General features: G+C 49.9%; 1 protein-coding gene across 1 annotated transcript in view; it reads right to left on the bottom strand.

The window, feature by feature from the left end:
- Positions 1 to 19,210, bottom strand: part of ADARB2 (adenosine deaminase RNA specific B2 (inactive)) — a 672,719-nt gene that overhangs the window by 42,817 nt on the left and 610,692 nt on the right. The window contains exons 5-6 of the mRNA XM_017962507.3: positions 9,501 to 9,669; positions 6,062 to 6,213 (exon numbers count right to left, since the gene is read on the bottom strand). Of these exons, the coding sequence (XP_017817996.2) occupies positions 6,062 to 6,213; positions 9,501 to 9,669 (321 nt within the window). The remainder of the gene's footprint in view (positions 1 to 6,061; positions 6,214 to 9,500; positions 9,670 to 19,210) is intronic.

The following is a 19,210-nucleotide window of genomic DNA, read 5'->3' as shown; positions in this document are numbered from 1 at the left end:
AGGTAAATATATGACATAATCTAATTTTCTTGGCATTTTCTGGACATAGACTGGAGAATTTAAGCTGCTAAGTTCTCAGAAAATGGCCGTGAGAACTGAGTTTACCAGGTTATTTAAAAACCATGCCAAGAAAGAAGAATTTGCAGGCAGGTCATTGGTGGGCTGGGAGGAGAGGAGCTGCTCATCCACAGTGAAGTACTAAGATCCTGATCTTCTGTTCCATCTGTGCTCTTTCAGGTCTGAGTTCTATCCCAGGCCTCCCAGAGCCACTAAGGGACCCGTTGCCCTCTGTGAGTCTGCACTGACAGCAGTCATCAGAACCCTGACTCTAACATAGACACACACAGCATGTTCTCCTGGCTGTGGGAATAAATGTCTTTCAGGCACTTGTCCCTACCTTAACTGACCTGGCCCTTCTAGGTCCAAGAAAAGCCACAGATGTAGCAGTTTTGAGTCACCTGAGATGAATAGAGTAGCCCTGGGTCGCATGACATTGAAGACTGAGTCCGCGGTTTCTGTCACAAAAGCACCTGTCCCCTCGATCACATGTGACACCACAAACACTTTTCCTTCTTGCCGGTGACACCACAGAGCGGGGAGTCCGGCCATAAGCTCTGCCTGGCCTCTGCAGACAGACAGGCTACCAGGCCGTCCACGCCGCCAAGCCCTTTCTACGAAGCCAGCAAGGAAACAAATGTTCCCAGTCTGAGGAGGTGATTTAAGGAGTTTAAACCCGGTGGCTCAAAACCCGACCTGTGCTCAGAAAACTACAGTCTTGGATGCCTCTCTGCCCCGAATGCATCAGAAACTCAGCCAGAGTGCATGGGGCGAGCTGCACTGGTAAACACTGGCCCAGAACCCTGAAAGATAAGCCAGGCTGGAAACAACAAACTTGAATGTCTTCCAAAGCTGGCAGGCGACACAGCTCCCACAATACCTGAGATCAGCCAGCATTGATACCATGTCTAAGGCCCCCAGGAATGGGGAATTTATGATCTCTCTAGACAAATGTTTTTGAGGGGAAAAATAAAATGGGGACATCTAGAATTTCTTGAGCCACGTGCATCCCAGGAAAGTGGGGTTTGATGGCAACTCCAGGGCCCTGGTGTTGTGTCTAGGACTTGGAGCCCCTGAGCCCGGGCCTCGGGTGGTTGGGGCTCGGGGAACTCCTGGTCCTGCTGAGCTGTCGGAGCAGGTTGCTGCTGGGAGGCAGCTGCTCAGCAGACACCGGAGAGTCAGAAGTGTGCTCCTAGAAACCCCAAGTCAGACCCGCTTCTCTCCTGGGCCTTTGGTTACATGACACTTACTGTAATGATTATTTAAACCTATCTACATAAATTTTTTCTTATGCTCTACTCTGTGTTCCTTCATTTTTAAAGGAAGGGGGAACAATCTTGGGCACCAAACTTCTCTTTGACTTAATCACATCATGGTTATATTGATAGATCCGATGCATCAGATACCTGTCGTGTGCTTGTGTGTGCACATATGCTTGTGTATGTGTGCTTGTTTTGTGCACATGTGCTTATGTGTTTGTGTGTGCACACGTGTGCTTATGTATCTGTGTTTGTGTATGTGCAGATGTGCTTAAGTACATGTGTTTGTGTGTGCACACGTGTGCTTATGTATCTGTTGGTGTATGTGCAGATGTGCTTAAGTACATGTGTTTGTGTGTGCACACATGTGGCTACGTACGTGTGTTTGTGTGCACATGTGCGTATGTGTGTGCACATGTGCATGTGTGCACATATGTGCTTATGCATGTGTGTTCATGTGTGCACATGTACTTATGCATGTGTTTGTGTGCACACATGTGCTTATGTGTGTGCACACATATGCTTATGTATGTGTGTTTGTGCACATGTGCTTATGTGTGTGCATGTGCACATGTACTTATGTATGTGTTTTTGTGTGCACGTGTGCTTATGTATGTGTGTGTTTGTGTATGTGTGGGTATATATGTGTGAGAAAGAGGAGAAGTCTGGCACAGTTGAGAGAGAGGTTAGCAGGCGTGGCCCCTGTGGAGATGCACAATAGCTTGATGCAGGCCAAATGGGAGATTGAGGAAGGGATGAGCTAAAGAGACCAGGACCAAGCATGGTGCTGGTGAGAGGAGACAGGGCAGGTCCAGAAGGCACCAGGGCAGAGAGCACTTGAGAAGACTGAGACCTCAGTCCAGAGCTTCCTTCGGTTTCAGATGGGCTCCTCTGGCCCCCAGCAAAGGTCTCAGTGGAGAGGACTCAGCTCTCTGCACTCTGCGGCCTCTGCATTTGTGAGAATAACATCATGCCCCTTAGGGCTTGTTTCGTTCCTTGGGCTTCTTTTGGGAGTGTGGGCCTCTGAATTGGAGGGGCAGTGCAGCTGGGTTTCTGCAGGTTAATCCATGGGAGGGAGGCAGTGCCAGCTGCAGACCTCTGGGAACAGTGCAAACTGGAGGTGTCCAGCTCCTGCCGCCAGCGTTTCCTTTGGGGGCTTGTCACTATCGACACTGCCCTTGGCTAGCCCTGGAGGAGCCCCTCACAGCAAAATCCAGGCCACTTGCTCCCCTTATCCATGCTCCAGCCCTCTTTAAAGGGTAACAAAGAAACACACCGCCTGAGTTAGCAACCTGCAGACCCCTGCCCCTTACTGTAAAGGAGCTTAAAGCGTCTCTGCAGGGGAAATGGCAGGAGTTGTTCCTGAAGGTCTCTGCCTTCCTCGGGAGGTTTGAAGGTTGCAGAGCCAGCTCTCTGAAGGCTCCTTCCAAGCAGACAACGGCAGGAACTTGGGTTCTCCTGCTTTTACTGAGTGACTTTGGCAGACGAATCCCTGTTACAGGAGAGTTTGCCAAGTGCCTACCTTCTCCACACTCTCCAGATAGGAGAGCAGAGGAGCAGTACCAGCCCAGCGGAGAGCACGGCACAGGAAGGAGTTTCTCCATTTTGCCTGGCATATCTGCTGCAAAAATGTGAGAAAAATGCTTTATTTTTTCTCCTACCAGCACCTGCCACTTCTTAAAAGCACCATGAAATAAAAGACATCTGTGTCTGGAAGTGAACCCCAGGGCGCCTTGGGGAATGTATTTGTTTTTCTAAACCACAGACACTGCAGTTGGAAGTGAGGGCTGGCTGGAGAGGCTGCAGTTGGTGATCGATGTACAGAGACGTGGGAGGCCCAATGGACTAGAACTGTCCCCTGGGGAGACCACGGGGTCTCAGGCGTGGACAAGGCTCCTGCTGTTCTCACTTAGCCCTCTCCCAACTCCCACCAGGGGCACATTAGCCAAGGAAGAGGCTGGACAAATTAGCGCCAACCCCAAGCATTTGGCGGCACTTTTCCTCTCGAGTCTGAGGGTTCCTAGCTGGGTCTTTATGATGGCAACCCTTTAAAGAAGAATGGAAAGATAATTTCCAGTAGCTGTCCAATGCACCAGATTTCACAGAATTCCCAGTAGCTGTGCAATGCACCAGATTTCACAGTTTTATCGGGTGAGCTGGTATCATGTAGCTCTGGCTTGCTGAATATGTTCAGTGAAAATGAAGCCACTCCTGGTGGTTTTCTGTCTCTCTGTTCCTGAGTCGGCCTGGTAGCAGGGGTGCCCTGTGTGATCTCGTGGGGCCACACTGGGCCCCCTTCCCTCTGTGGCTGTGTTCACTTCTCAGGTGCTCAGGCCGCCCCTGCCTCTCTCTTCCTCCTGCAGGAGGTTCCTTTAAAAGTCCCTGATGTTGAATAGGCTTCCCTTTCTTCATTCCCAGTTTGATGGGATTCTCCCATTTAATTTCCAAAGGGTGTGGAAATGCCACCCTAAATCCACTTACAGAGAACCCTATCCAGCCATCCCAGAGGATCCACTTACAGAGAACCCTATCCAGCCATCCCAGAGGATCCACTTACGGAGAACCCTACCCAGCCATCCCAGAGGATCCACTTATGGAGAACCCTACCCAGCCATCCCAGAGGATCCACTTACGGAGAACCCTACCCAGCCATCCCAAAGGGAAAGCAGTGGGGCTGGAGGGAAATCCGCAGAAAGGAGGAGGAATGTTTTTGGGCCAGCACCCCATCTGAAGACTGGAGAATCAGGCTAAGCTCATGTGGGATTAAAGACACCATTTTCCCCACACCTTCTTGTCTTTGGTGGAGGCTGCGTGACAAAGCCTGGAACACAGCAGGGCTCTATGAAAATGTTTACTTTTCCTTACCTTCGTAATTAAAACACCATGTAGCCTTCCACCGGAGGAGAGTCAGGCCAGAGTCAAGCCTTAATAGCGGTGTGCTGTCCATGTATGTCTACCAGAGGTTTCCTCCCTTATCAGGACTGGACCCCTCATCATACACATATCACATACATCACACACACCACACACATACCACACACCACACACACACCACACACCACACACACCACACGCACACCACATGCATTGCCTGCATTGAAAGATCTGCTTGGGACTGCTTCTGGTGTGTGTGTGGTATGTGGTGTGTGTGTGCAGTGTATGTGGTATGCATGTGTGGCATATGTGGTATGCGTGTAGTGTATGTGATATGCATGTAGTGTATATAATATGCGTGTAGTGTTTGTGGTATGTGGTATGTATGTGGTGTGTGGTATGTGTGTGATATATGTGGTGTGTGTGCTGTATGTGGTTTGTGTGTAGTATATGTGATATGCATGTGGTATATGTGGTATGGTGTGTGGTGTCTGTGGTATGCATGTAGTGTATGTGGTATGTGTGTACTGTGTAGTATGTGTGTGGTGTGTGTGATGTGTGTGGTATATGTGGTATACATGTGTGGTTTATGTGATATGTGTGTATGGTGTATGTGATGTGTATGGTGTATGTGATCTGTGTGTGGTGTGTGTGGTATGCCTGTGGTGCTTGTGGCATGTGTGTGGTATATGTGGTGTATGTGCAGTGTATGTGGTATGCATGTGTAGCATATATGGTATGCGTGTAGTGTATGTGGTATGTGGTGTGTGGTGTGTGTGGTATATGTGGTATGTGTGTGTGGTGTATGTATAGTGTATGTGATATGCATGTGGTATATGTGGTATGTGTGTGGTGTGTGTGCTATATGTGGTATGGATGTGTGGTATATGTGGTATGTGTGTGGTGTATGTGGTATGCATGTAGTGAATGTGCTATGTGTGTATCATGTAGTATGTGTGTGGTATATGTGGTATACATGTATGGTATATGTGGTGTGTGTGTGGTGTATGTGGTTTGTGTGTGTGGTGTATGTGGTATGCATGTAGTGTATGTGGTGTGTGTGTATTGTGTGGTGTGTGTGGTGTGTATGGTATGTGTGTGGTATACATGTGTGGTATATGTGGTATGCATGTGGTGTATGTGGTATATACATATATGTGTGTGACATATGCAGATAGCACTAAGCAATAGGATTTCATCATTAAAATGAAAGAGAGGAGTTTCCCTGCAGCACCTTTTCTTTTATCATGGAGATGCTGTTGTCAAGGGTGGCATCAAGGGAGAGCCCCGCCCTGCTCCATGCCTGGCCCTCTGACCCTGGCACTCACAGCATCACTGCCCTTTGCTGATGGAGAGGACAGAGAGGCGGGGACCGCGTGGTGTGTTCTGTCCCATCTCCACCGATAAATGCTCACAGGGCGGGTTTGCAATGGAACTTTATAGTTCGCCTGGGGAGACCCCTTTGCAGGGAATCACTCATCCTCGGCTTGGTTGCAAAAGCTGAGCTTTTTTCTCCCCAACGCTGTGAGCAAAGGCAAGCAGAGCCAGTCGGAATTTGCTCCCAGCCTCCGTAGCTCTCACTGGCCTTCCCTTCATCCCATTTTCCCAACCCAGGACACAGGGATTATCTGAGTTATTAAAACAAAACAGAGAACTACGGCCATTAGGTCCCTACTTTTAGGCCTCAGACTACTCTTCTGCCAATCACCTGAGCCTTTCAGACTAAGATTTTGGAGGCATGATTATCCCACTAATTGCAGACGCAATCGTCTTCCAGTACCCGAGGGCCCCACACACCGCCCGGGACAGAGTCCCAGATAGAGGCCGCTGGGGGCTGCTGGCCCACAGAGGGTAAAAGCATTGTCTCTTACGGTCTGTGGTGATCTCGTAGGGCGAGTGGAGTCTTGCGTCCCCGCAGGGGGAGGTGCTCACGTAGAGATGGAAGAGGATGTTTTCCCGCAGCCGGTAGCCGCCTTCTTTTAACCGCACAAATATCGATCGCTCCGAGTCCTCGCGCCGCTTGCTAGGGTCACAAAGAGGTTTGGGGTCATTTATCACAAACCAAACCAGAAACGTTCCAACCAGGTGAACGCTTGAGTCCTGTTTTGTGGAGTTGTTCCCCAAGTTTTTCTTTATCTTTTTCCTTTCTTTTCTTTTTTTTCTTTTTTTTTTTTGAGATAGAGTCTTGTTCTGTCGCCCAGGCTGGAGTGCAGTGGCGCAATCTCAGCTCACTGCAACCTCCACCCACTGAGTTCCAGCAATTCTTCTGCCTTGAGTGTTAAGTGATACTCAGCCTCCCGGGTAGCTGGGATTACAGGCATGCGCCACCACGCCTAGTTCTTTTTTGTATTTTTAGTAGATACGGGGTTTCACCATGTTGGCCAGGTTTGTCTTGAACTCCTGGCCTCAGGCTCCCAAAGTGCTGGGATTACAGGCGTGAGCCACCGCGCCTGGCCCCACCAGGATCTTTTACCAGGCCATTTTTCCCCGTTGCTGTTAACCCACATCTATCCGTCTACACAGCTGTGACTCTGTGGATTTGCCAGTGCTGCTCACGGCCGCACCTCACAGCGGACTGCAGGTTTGAGGCAGCCTAAGTGGGCAGCTTGTGTGTGATTAAAAGGAGAAAAGGAGCTGTAGGAAGGCCTGGGCTCGGGCACCAGCACAGTGGGACGTGGAGAGCCGTGGGGAAACAGCTTTCCTTCTGCATCCAGCCCTGACCCAGGTGGGGCGGGAGAGGTCCCAGCCTCTCTCTGATGGTGAATGATTCGGCCTGTTGCAAAACCCCGACCAGCTGTGAAGCTCGAGCTGAGCAGCCCCACCTCAGTCCCACCTGAGCGGGCACTGAACAAATGAGCCTGCTTTTCCTTCTTCCATGTTTATTCCCCTGTGTCCCGGTGTTTATTCCCGTGTCCCGGTGTTTATTCTCCTGTGTCCCGGTGTTTATTCCCTGTGTCCCGGTGTTTATTCCGTGTCCGGTGTTTATTCCCTGTGTCCCGGTGTTTATCTCCTGCTTCCTGGTGTTTATTCCCGTGTCACGGTGTTTATTCCCCTGTGTCCCGGTGTTTATTCCCGTGTCCCGGTGTTTATTCCCTGAGTCCCGGTGTTTATTCCCTTGTGTCCCAGTGTTTATTCCCCTGTGTCCATTCCATTCCGGTGTTTATTCCGATTCCGGTGTTCCTCCTTCCATTCCACCTCCATTCCCCCTAAGTCCATTCATTCCATTCCATTCCCGTCCATTCCATTCCATTCCACCTCCATTCCACGTCCATTATTTATTCCACCTCCATTCCACGTCCGGTGTTTATTCCCTTCCATTTATTCCATCCGGTCATTTCTCTGCATCCGGTGTTTATTCCCTGCCTCCGGTGTTCTCTTCCCATTGTTTATTCCCCTCGATTTATTCCGGTCTTTATTCCACCTCCCGTTATTTATTCTCCTGCGTCCGGTGTTTATTCCCTGAGTCCCGGTGTTTATTCCCTGCTTCCCGGTGTTTATTCCATGCCTCCCGGTGTTTATTCCCTGCTTCCTGGTGTTTGTTCCCTGCTTGCTGGCCATCTACTTTCTGCCGGTCTTGCTGTTTTCACACGTTCTGCCCCATGGGTGATGGATTGTGTTCTGTGGGGCCCTGAGATCACACAGGCAACAGAACAGACATTTTCTCCACAGGAAGCCCTTGCGGCATCCAGCAGCCTTCCTGCCTCTGTGCCTGCACTCAGCCCACAGCCACCGCCCCCCACTGCCCCAGCCGCCTGCCCCAGGACCCTTGGCAAATGTGTCCCAAGCCTGGACCCCGGGGCAGGGCATATCAGCCACGTGGCTGCCCTGGACCCCGCTCCCCTGTGCCGTCTCCCCATGCAGGGCAGGCATCGGGTGCACCTGTGGACCCCCCAGCTGGTGGCACAGCACCAGGCAGGTAACCAGCTCCTGGTAAATATTGGCCCAGTTACCTTCTCTGACACAAACATGAGCGAGGGATCTTGGAGACAGTCCCAGTTGAGCAGGTGGCATTTAGGAGAAATCCTTCCCTACATTCTGAGAGATTTCTCTGTTCTCCCATATCCAACTCCTGCCGCACCCACAGGCCTCAGGGAACTGAGGGATGGGTTCAGCCTGTGGCTCCCTGCTCAGAGGCTCTGATAAGAATCAGCTGAGTGTGGGCCGAGCGCAGTGGCTCATGCTTGTAATCCCAGCACTTTGGGAGGCTGAGACGGGTGGATTGCCTGAGGTCAAGAGTTCGAGAGTAGTCTGGCCAACGTGATGAAACCCTGTCTCTACTAAAAATACAAAAATTAACTGGGTGTGGTGGTGAATGCCTGTAGTCTCAGCTATTCAGGAGGTTGAGGTGGGAGAATTGCTTCAACCTGGGAAGCCGAGGTTGCAGTGAGCCGAGATCGTGCCACTGCACTCCAGCCTGGGCGACAGAGCAAGACTCCATCTCAAAAAAAAAAGAATGAGCTGAGTGTGTTAAGGTGTTGTTTTCAGTGGCATCTGCTTGGCTACACATGGGCCTTTCTGCTTTTGTGTGGCTTTTGCACAGCTAATGGGCATGGAGATGACCCTCGCCAAAGCCCCCCGAGGTCCCATTACTCGTGGATTTGAGGAACACAGATGGCTTCAGGGGATGTGAAAGAATAGACAGGAGACACAGGAGGGAGCGTTTCGGGCAAGGAGCTGACAGCAAGCCCTTGGGACTGAACGGCCCGGGCTGGAGGTGTGTTGGAGAGGCCACGTGCTGCAAACCACGCGGGTTTCATTCCCGTCTAAGGTGTCTCAGGGACAGAAGGCTGCCCCATGACAGCCACCTCTGCCCAACGGCCAGAGCAGGCCACGGAACCCGGGGACCCACTACTGGGGCACAGTTCTTAGGGTCTCAGCGGCCTCTTCACATGGACTTGGCACAGGAGGCAAGAAGACAGTGCATCTCCAAACCACTCCTTTGGCACTGCACTCACGTTCTCTGAGGGCAACGGCGGAAAAGGGGGCAGTGCAGGAATGTGGGGGGCGTGGGGAGCCGAGGCCAGGAGAGGGTGGCCTTGCCCAGGAGGACGAGGGCTGCAAAGGTGTTTTCTGGAGGGAAACGTGGAGTAAGGAGGAAGCCTGGAATTTTAGCATCTTCCCAGCCCGCATGGCGGCTCTATAGGTGCGCCAGGGATGTCTCTAGTCTGAATAACAAGGGACGCTTCCTGACTCACCCTGTGCCAGGATAGAGGGAAGCGTGTTCTGAGCCAGGCACGGGGCCCCCTCTGCTCCCTGGCAGCCCCCAGCCGCGGTGTCCGCCTGCCCTGGAGCCCGTCCCCAGCCGCTCACCTCAGGTGCAGCTCCAGTTGCGTGTAGAGGAAGTGCAGGAACGCCCGCCGGGCCACCACCTCCGCGTGGCAGTCATTCACCACCAGCCCCTGGTCACTGAGGTGCTCGCCGCTGATGCACTTGGTCCCCGATGACAGGGCCACGACCTGTGCTTGCCGAGCGTCCAGTCCTGGGGACACAGACAGCGTCAGGGCAGCGCGGCCCACGGCCCCCGTCTCCCTCCTCGGTCTTTTCAGGGTCTCACAACAGCGGTTTTCCTGGGTTAGGAAACCTTGGAAACACTGTTTTGAGAGCTGGGAAGCAAGGCTTCTGTGTGCCCCAGGCCGTCACAGGCGACCGCCCGCCTGAGGGATTCCCACCTACTCCATGGCAGCCTGAGACGGCGCTCAAAGTGCCTCTGTTATCCTTAAGGTTGCTGAAATGCTCCTGAGGCACCTTAGGAGCAGAGTTTTGAGGTCAGACTTACTACCAGGGCAGTTTTCTCCACCTCTGAGTCCCAGGTCCCCTGTGAGTGGGAGCAGTGCTGGCTGCGGCCTGGGCTTCCTGCCCGACCTCTGACCACCTTTGCGCTTTCCCCTGTCCCCCAACGGGATCAGTGCAGGACAGGAGCTGATGAACCCTTCACCCTAACACAGAAAGGACGCTGGATGTGTCATTTTAACCACAGTCAAAGGAACCCCATCCACAAAAATGATACTCCCTTCAGGGACTGAAAACAAACAAAACAAAGAAACCTGAAAAACAAGCCCCAGCGTAATGTCCTTAAAGTATAATATCCATCACTTTGTTTCAGAAGAAGCTGGAAGACACAAGCCAATGTTTGTTTGCTTTGCTGTAACAGGTCTGTGTGGATGTGTATTTTCTCTGCACTTAGATGGTGAATTCCTTGAGGACACGAGTCAGAATTTCCACCAAATGATCCAAGCAGGGTCTCCCTAGGGAGTCCGTGTCATTAGACGGGTCAGTGTTGCCGATCCAGTAACAAATCCATCGTCCAGGCCCTTCGGCTGGAGGTGGCGGGTACGTTGTGGGCACCGAGGAGCCTTGGGATGTGACAGCCACTGGCTGGGCCCGGATCCCAGGCCAAGTGAGGGCAGCACAGAGACGCGTTAGCCGCCGACTGCGGCCACGTCCACGGAGTCACCTGGTAAATACATGTCCAGACCATTTCTTGGAAGAGGTGACACGCAAATTCATGTCATGCCAGAAGCGGACCTCCCTCCCATCTTAAATAAAATCGACTTCCCCACGGCAAACAGTGCTGGCTGGTCATGAGCACTTCTCACTTCTCACACACTTGTTCCTCTGATGTGACTTTTTCTCCCCTGAGCACTTGGTTCTCGAGCCCTGAGGGCATCTGCCCTCTCTGGGCCCCAAGGCAGGATCTTTCTTTGTGAGATGAAAGGGCGGAGTCAGCAGCTGCCAGTGAGAGCCAGGGAGAACGCGGAGCCCGGAGGGACGGAGCACTGCGGAAGTGCCCCGCAGAGGCCCAGCGGCATCCCTGCCCCCGCGGCTCTGCAGCTGAGGTCTGTCTGCCCAGCGTCCTTCCTTCCAGGCAAAGTGGTCCAGCACAGCCCCCGCCTCCTGCCCATGTCCACTGTCCTTCCTTCCAGGCAAAGCGATCCAGCACAGCCCCTGCCTCCTGCCCATGTCCACTGTCCTTCCTTCCAGGCAAAGCGGTCCAGCACAGCGCCCCCTCCTGCCCATGTCCACTGCTGTCTCCGCTCATCCCAGTTCTCCCAGCAGCCCCTGCTTCTGTGCCTGAAGAGAACTCCATGGTCCTGGTTCTGCTGTCTACCCACTGCCCCCTCCCTGGTGGGACTGGACTGCTCCTGAGCTCAGGAAGTGACCGGACTTCCCCAGGCCACTTTAATCAAAAGAGGAGACGACCAGCCCCCCTGAGTTTCCTCCTCCGGGAAAGTTCGTGAGCAGCTGCCCTGTCCCAGCTCCAGGCCTCCTCCTCTCTCAGCCATCCTGGGGGTGGAGGCTGCCTCCCAGCGGGGATCCCAGAATTGGAGGAGCAGATGGGATTAGGATCTAAGGCTACAGGGAGCCGGGGTGGGCAGCTGCTACTGACTCTGCCAGGGGTGGGAGCCACCGTCTCACTCACGCAGTCAGTGACATGTGGACTGTTGAGAAATGGTTCACGAGGACGACATCGCGATGCAGAAATCACCCCCCAGGTTCCAGCTTCATTAAAGCAGGTAGTTAGAGAAACGGGGAACACATTGATAATGATTCCTAACGAGTTTCAGGGTTCATGACTTGTGCACATGCAGTCTCTGGTGGAAACAGACAACTCTTTGGGAATAGGTGCTGTGGCCCGTGAGGCCCCGGCCTGCTCCTTCTCTTTGGATTCCGTGGAAATTGGAGCTGTCGAAAAAGCAACTGCTTTCCCTTCACCCCTCATTGATTTCCAGCTCCGTTTGGCTCCAGGCTCTGTCACACTCAGCACAGTTATGTGGCCCAAGAAGTGCATTGTTTGCATATTCAGTTTTCATGATTCCCACCCCTACGGCCAGCACCATGCTCCCACAACACAAGAGATGTGAAGCCTGGACCGAGGGAGATGATGCAGTCAGAAACAGCTGCAGCACGAGATGTCATATGAGAAATGTCGCAGAAGTGCTGTACACGGAATGTCACCAGCACGAGAGCGAGGGAGAGCGAGGGAGGAGAAGGGAAAGATGGACTCACACCCTGGGAGCTTCTGCACAGGGGGCGGGAGGAGGTGTCCCAGGCAGAGTGGGCATGGCGACCAGAGGCAGGGATGGGAAAGGGCACAGGCATATTCTGCGGGACAAGGAGAAGCCGACGTTGGAGCCTGTGGGAGATGTGTGTGGGAAAGTGGCGAAGCTTCCCAGGTGGGTGGAAGTCGGTCACAGAGGCCCTGAGTGCCACCCTGAAGATCCAGCTCTTCACCAACAGACAGTGGGAGCTGTGAAAGGGTTTTCCGGAAGGACAGCAGCACTGTTGCCCATGAGTGAGTGCTGGGTTGCACAGGAGGAGAGAAGGGGCCGGGACACTGGGTGGGAGGCCAGGGCTGGACATGGTGCAGGAGGACTTAGGAAGAACCCTCAGGAGTGGATTGGCGGGAGGGACCCAGAGAGCAGAGGAAGGACCAAATCCACAGGATTTGGGAAATTTACACAGAGGATGGGGGAGAGCAAGAAGCCAGAAGATGTGCTCGGGTACCACACATTACAAATGAGAAAGAGGAAGATTTTAATGAAGAATGGCCAAATTTGGGGCTGACCGATTTAATTTGGGGGAAAGGAGAGGACGGGCGTCGTCATCTCTCCCCTCGGCGCCACGCGGACAGTGCGGCATCAGGCAGCGTGGTGAGGTGGAAAACAGCTCAGTAGCAGTTAAAGACTGCGAGCAAAAAGGTCGAAAACAGAAACAGCACCAACAGCATTCGGATAAACACGCTTTTCTTAACACCCGTGTCACGGGACAGCGCGAGGGTGCTGCTGCCATGGTGGGGCCACAGGCAAGTCGAGGCCACTCATACCTATGGAGAGAAACCGGGTCCTTGGTTTATGGGCATCACTCTCCAGGTACAAACCAGTGGCATTTAGGGCTGTGTCAGCCCTGCACAGAAGTGTCTAACATTCTCCTTTTTCAGTGCTCTGATTCCCCACACGGAGATCCTTGATTGCTGGGGTCGGGGTGAGGCCACGCCAAGCTGTATGGACGCCAAAAATGCTCTGCACTCAACGAGCAATGCTTTGTGTAAAAATGTGCCCGAAGCCAGGCCGCCTTGCAGCAGAGGCTGGGTTGGGGATGCTCCGGCAGGGGCTTATTAAGTCAGGAAGACAGGATGGGGCAGCAAAGACACCAGGCGAGGGGAGGCTGTGCTGAGGTCCCATGTCCAGCTGACCCAACAGGAAGCTCAGGAGTGTGAGGCAAGGATGTGTGATGTGTCAGTCATGAGCTGTGGGTGCTCCCAGGCGTGTAGGCTTCTGGTGGCCAGGGCCGTTCTCAGGAGGTGGCTGCAGCCGTGAGCTGCCCTGGCCGGCACTCGGAGCAGCTGGGGAAGATCAGGAGCCCAGGATGGGGTGGCTGTGGTGCCAACAGCATTTATTCCAATCCTTCCAATGATGCTATTAAGCCGATAAAATGCAAGTTTGTATAGAAGCATCACTCCATACATAGTGGCTATTGGTGATCTCTTTTCTTATAAATGGCTATTGAGAGTAAAACTACTACTCTGTAAGACAACATAAGAAGTAGTCACAGAAAATATATGTATACGGATTTCTATAGAATAAGTAGAAAAGCTGGCCAAAGAGCAGGGCTACTGTACCCCCCCAAAGCACCAAGCACGGTGAGTTTTGTAGAATTCGACCGAAAGGTAGCAGATTGTAAGTGTTCCGGAGCATGTAAAGACAAGAGAAGCCTCAGGTTGTGTGTCATCATGGAATGCCTAAATTATTGCCATACCCACCTGACGGAGGCTACGCAAAAAGAAAACAGAGCCCTCAGTTAGACAAAATACTAGCCATCAAGTAGCAGACGAAAAGAGTACTAGAGTACATCCCTGCAAGGTGGGCTTATTTCTGAAATGTTAGAATTGATTATATTAAAAAATTAAGGCCAGGCACACAGTGGCTCACACCTGTAATCCCAGCACTTTGGGAGGCTGAGACCAGTGGATTGCTTAAGCCCAGGAGTTTGAAACCAGCCTGGACAACATAGCCAGACCCCAAGTCTACAAAAAATACAAAAGGTAGCTGGGTATGGAGGCATGAGCCTGTAGTCCCAGCTACTCGAGAGACTGAGGTGGGAGGATCACTTGAGCCTCAGAGGCGGAGGTTGGAGTGAGCTGAGATTGCACCAGTGCTCTCCAACCTGGGTAACAGAGCAAGACCCCGTCTCAAGAAAAAAAAAAAAAAAAAAAGAAGAAAAAAAATTTAAATGCAATACAAAAATAAGCATAATCACAGATACTGATAGGGCATCTGACAAAATACAACTGCTTTTGATAAAACATTGAGTTTTTATCAAAACTCAACTCTATCAAGTGGAACAGAGGGATTGTTTCCTGAATGTGATTTTGTGCACACACACACACACACCAGACACACATACACACACATGAGTATCATGCTCTATGGGAAGCACTCCAGGCACTTCTATAACCATTCAGGAACATCTGCTGCAGCCATTGACGAGCACAACAAGAGAGAGAAATTAGCTCTGTAGTAATTGGAGAGGGGCAGGTAACACAAGCACTGTCTGAACATGCTATGATTCTGTGTCTGGAAACCTCCAGAGAACCCAGTTGCCATACTGCTAGAAACAATGAGAGAGCTTAATATGGTGAAAGGGTTCCAAGTTAATATACAGAAATCAATAACTTTCATATAGACACACAGCAACTAGAGAGACACTGTAAAGGAAAAATGATCCCATTTATAACGGCAGCAAACAAGATAATAGGAATAAGTTTAACAAGAAATGACCAAGGACTATAGTGAATAAAACTTCAAAATCCTATTGAAGGACACAAGAAAATTTAAACAAACAGAAAGACATGCCACATTTTTGGATCGGGAGGTTTAACATAATGAATCCTCTCTAAATTGATTTATAAAGTTGACAGGATTCCCAAAGAAACAGCAATAGTGCTTTGTTTTGGACAAGACACCTGGTTAAAAAGTGTAATTTTGTTTTGTCATTGCTATGGCTTGGGTATGGTTTATTTGTAGCTAAAACTCCTGTTGAGATTTGGTCCTCAGTGTGGCGGTGTTAAGGGGTGGTGGGACCTAGTGGGAGGTGTCTGGGTCATGGGGTGGATTCCTTATGAAGGGCTTGGTGCTGTTCTCAAGGCAGTGAGTTCTTGCTCTGACAAGATGGATTAGTCCTCAAGGAAATGGGTTAGTTCCCATGAGCGTGGGCTGTAATGAAGCCATAATGCCCCTCTGGTTTTCTCTTTGCAAGTATCTGCTTTCCCCTTGACCTTCTCCTTCATGTTAGGATGCAGGAAAAAAGCTCTCACCAGAATCCACTGCCGTGCCCTTAAACTTCCCAACCTGCAGAACTGTGAGCTAAATAAACCACTATTTTTTCTAAAGTACCCAGTCTCATGTATTCTGTTATAGCAACACAAAATGAACTAAGATAGTTATTTGTTTTTAACTGGGCAAGCTGATTCTAAAAGGAAACCCAGAAAATTCTGAAAAAGAAGGCTAATGCTGGAGACAAGCCTAGAGTACATCAAGCAGGTTACAGGGGCTCCACGCCAGGTCGCTGTGGGGATGGGGTGTGAAGGGAAACAGGTGGAACAAAGTGGGCAGTCCAGAACTCAACCCAACACGTACAGGAATTTAGTACAGGACAAAGGTAATCACATCTCAAACCACTGAGGCAAAGAGAGACTATCCAATTAATGGTATCTAACAACTGAATAGTCATCTGAGAAATAAAATTGCATCTTTATCTGACACCATGTACCAGAGTAAATTCCAAATTGATCAATATTTAGATGTAAGAAATGAAGAACTGCATTTGAATGTTTATAGCATCTTTACCCATAATTGCCAAAACTTGGAAACAACCAAGATACCTTTAGGCAGGTGAATGGATAAATAAACCATGGTACATTCAGACAGTGGAATATTACTCAGCACTAAAAATAAATCATTTATGAAGCCATGAAAAGACATGGAGGAAAGTTAAATAAAAGTTAAGTAAAAGAAGCCGATCTGAAAAGGCGACATATTGTATGATTCCAACTACAGGGTGTTCTGGAAAAGGCAAAACTATGGACATACATAAAAAGGTCAGTGGTTGCCAGGAGTTGAGGGGGGAAAGGGATGAATAGATGGAGCACAAAGGATTTTTAGGGCAGTGAAACTACTCTGTATGATGGTACAATGGTGGATCCATGTCATTATACATTTGTCCAAACCCATAGAGTGTACAACACCAGGAGTGAACCCTAACACAATGAATGGATTTTGGGTGATTAAAGAAATAAAGATGCATATGTCATAAAGAAAATAAGGGATAATGTATAAACTTGGTGAGTACTATGGTTTAAATGTGGTGTTTTCTCCAAAATTTGTATTGAAACTTAACCCTCATTGTGGTGGTATTAAAAGGTGGGGCCTTTAGGAGGTGATCAGGGGATGAGAGCTCCACCTTCATGAATGGATTAATACCCCTATAAAAGAGACTTCAGACAGAGTCCAGCCCTTTTTTGCCCTCCATCCCATCTGCCCTGTGAGGATACAGTTTTTCTCCCCTCCAAACGATGCAGTAACAAGGCGCCATCCTGGAGGCAGAGCACAGCCCTCTCCAGACACCAAGCCTGCTGACATCTGGATTTTGGACTTCCCAGCCCCCAGAACTGGAAGCAATGAACTTCTGTTGTTTATAAATGGCTCAGTCTGAGGTATTTTGTTGCAGCAGCACAAATGGATGAAGACACAGGGCTTCTCCCCAGCATATCACCCATCTCCAGACGATGTCTGGGAATGGGTTTTTATTTATTTACTTGGAAGTAAGTCATTCTCAGCCTTTTCCAACGTTTTAAAGGTACATTTCTTACACTATATCTGGTTTTGGAGGAAAAAGATTAACAAATTTCCAAGAAGAAAACTGAAAGTAAAATATACAAATAGCATCAAAGAAATACATTTCAAAATTATAAAAGATAGAGAGAGAAAGGAATAATTTTTACTCCACATGTAGACTGCCCCAAGGGTGTCATGTGTAATTAATTCTGACTCCCTATTTCCTAGAACTGTGCCCACTGAATTTAATGACTCAATAACAGGGTTTCCACACCTTCCCTTGAGAAAGACTCTTCCACAGTTTATCAGCGTTCAGTGTTAGGAAACCTTCTTCAATGTTCAGCCTAACTGATCTTCTATACAATTTCAGTCCACTTTCCAGACTTCATCTTTAAAACTCCCAATCTCTTTGTGGTTGGTATTCTCTGAATACTCACAGGGAATATCATGATCGGCCTGCAATCCCACGTCTAGTCATTATTTGGCCAAAGTCTGTGTTTTATTTTCAATCTTTTCCTGCAAGCCAATTTTTAAAATCTTCTTGTGTTTCTGCTTCCATTCTCTATATTTCCTCTAATTAGTTTGAAATCAGGTAGATTTTAAAATGTCTGGCTTGGGCATGTCTTATCTGTTGGGGACATGATTAGACTGAGACTGAAAGGAAACAGTTTTGCTTTTGACAGGGGAGATTTTTCTTCCACTAGGGTCTTGATTTATGGCTTTCCTCAGGAATCAGAAGACATTAGTGTCCCCTGGGCTTTTATTCTCTAAACATTTCAAATGCATTGATTTTGGAAGGAAAACAAGTTATGTGTAAATGTTTTGTGCTCTCCTCTACGAATGACAATACATCTGGGGAATATCAGATAACAAAGCACTGTAAGCAGAGTTTAACAGGCTCTAGGGCACAGGTAGCCCTGTTTCTGCTGCTTACTTGAGGCAAGAATTTAATTGTGTTCAGTTGTCTTGTTTGGAAAGAGTTTTCAATGATTAAAGAAAATAATGCAAAGTTCTTAACATGTGCCTGATACACAGCAAAAATACCACCATCTTTAGCTATTATGATGCATATATTTCTATTCTCTTGTAATCATACTTGTTTCTCCATCTGCAACCAGGACGTTTCTGTGACTTCCCTTGCTAGAATGACACAAAAGCACCATTTGTTCCATTATTACTTCTACTGACTATAAAGCACTTGTTCTTCCAATGAGAACAAGAGGGCTGGTGTGGGACAGTTGAAAGACAAGACACATTCAAGAACACCTTTCAACTAAATCTGACCACGGTACTGAACTATAGACCAAATAACAATTCCAGGATGAGTACTCACTTGCCTTAAAGTATCGAGGGCATATTTTCATGTATTTCTGTTTGTTTATCCATCCATTCATTCAATGGGCATTAAACACCTAACTTATTCGAGGGAAAGGGGATACAAAACTGTGCAGTCTCAAAGCTCCTTTCACAGCACGCTCACAGGCAGGGAGAAGGCAGCGTGGCAGGAGAGCAGAAGCTCACTGTGATTGGGCTACACCAGCTGTGGGGATGCCTTCTCAGAGGATGGGGCAACCATGGATGTCAAAGCCAGTGTTAAGAGAGGGAGAAAGAAGAGACCTGTGTCCTGGACTAGAAGGTGTGTAACAACTGGCCAGGTAATGAACGAAGAGGAGCCGAGGAGTGGGAGCAGCCTGCATGAAAACAAGGAGCATGGGAGGACAGCTCTGTGGTGAGGATGCAGTGGCATCTGTGGTTAGGACGTGGTGGGCTCTGTGGATAGGATCCAGTGGGCTCTGGTTAGGATGTGGTGGGCTCTGTGGTTAGGATGCGGTGGCATCTGTGGTTAGGATGTGGTGGGCTCTGTGGATAGCATCCAGTGGGCTCTGGTTAGGATGCGGTGGACTCTGTGGTTAGGATGCGGTCAGCTCTGTGGTTAGGATGTGGTGGGCTCTGTGGTTAGGATGTAGTGGGCTCTGTGGTTAGGATCCAGCGGGCTCTGTGGACAGGATGCGGCAGGCTCTGCAGTTAGGATGCAGTGGGCTCTGTGGTTACGATGCAGTGGGCTCTGGTTAGGATGTGGTGGGATCTGGTTAGGATGCAGTGGGCTCTGTGGTTAGGATGTGGTGGGCTCTGTGGTTAGGATGTGGTGGGCTCTGTGGTTAGGATATGGTGGGCTATGGTTAGGAT

Source organism: Papio anubis, chromosome 11 (assembly GCF_008728515.1).
Source record: "Papio anubis isolate 15944 chromosome 11, Panubis1.0, whole genome shotgun sequence".
In the NCBI taxonomy this organism is placed as follows: domain Eukaryota; kingdom Metazoa; phylum Chordata; class Mammalia; order Primates; family Cercopithecidae; genus Papio; species Papio anubis.
The sequence above is the reverse complement of the archived record's forward strand: the minus strand, read 5'-3'. Positions and strand labels throughout refer to the sequence as shown.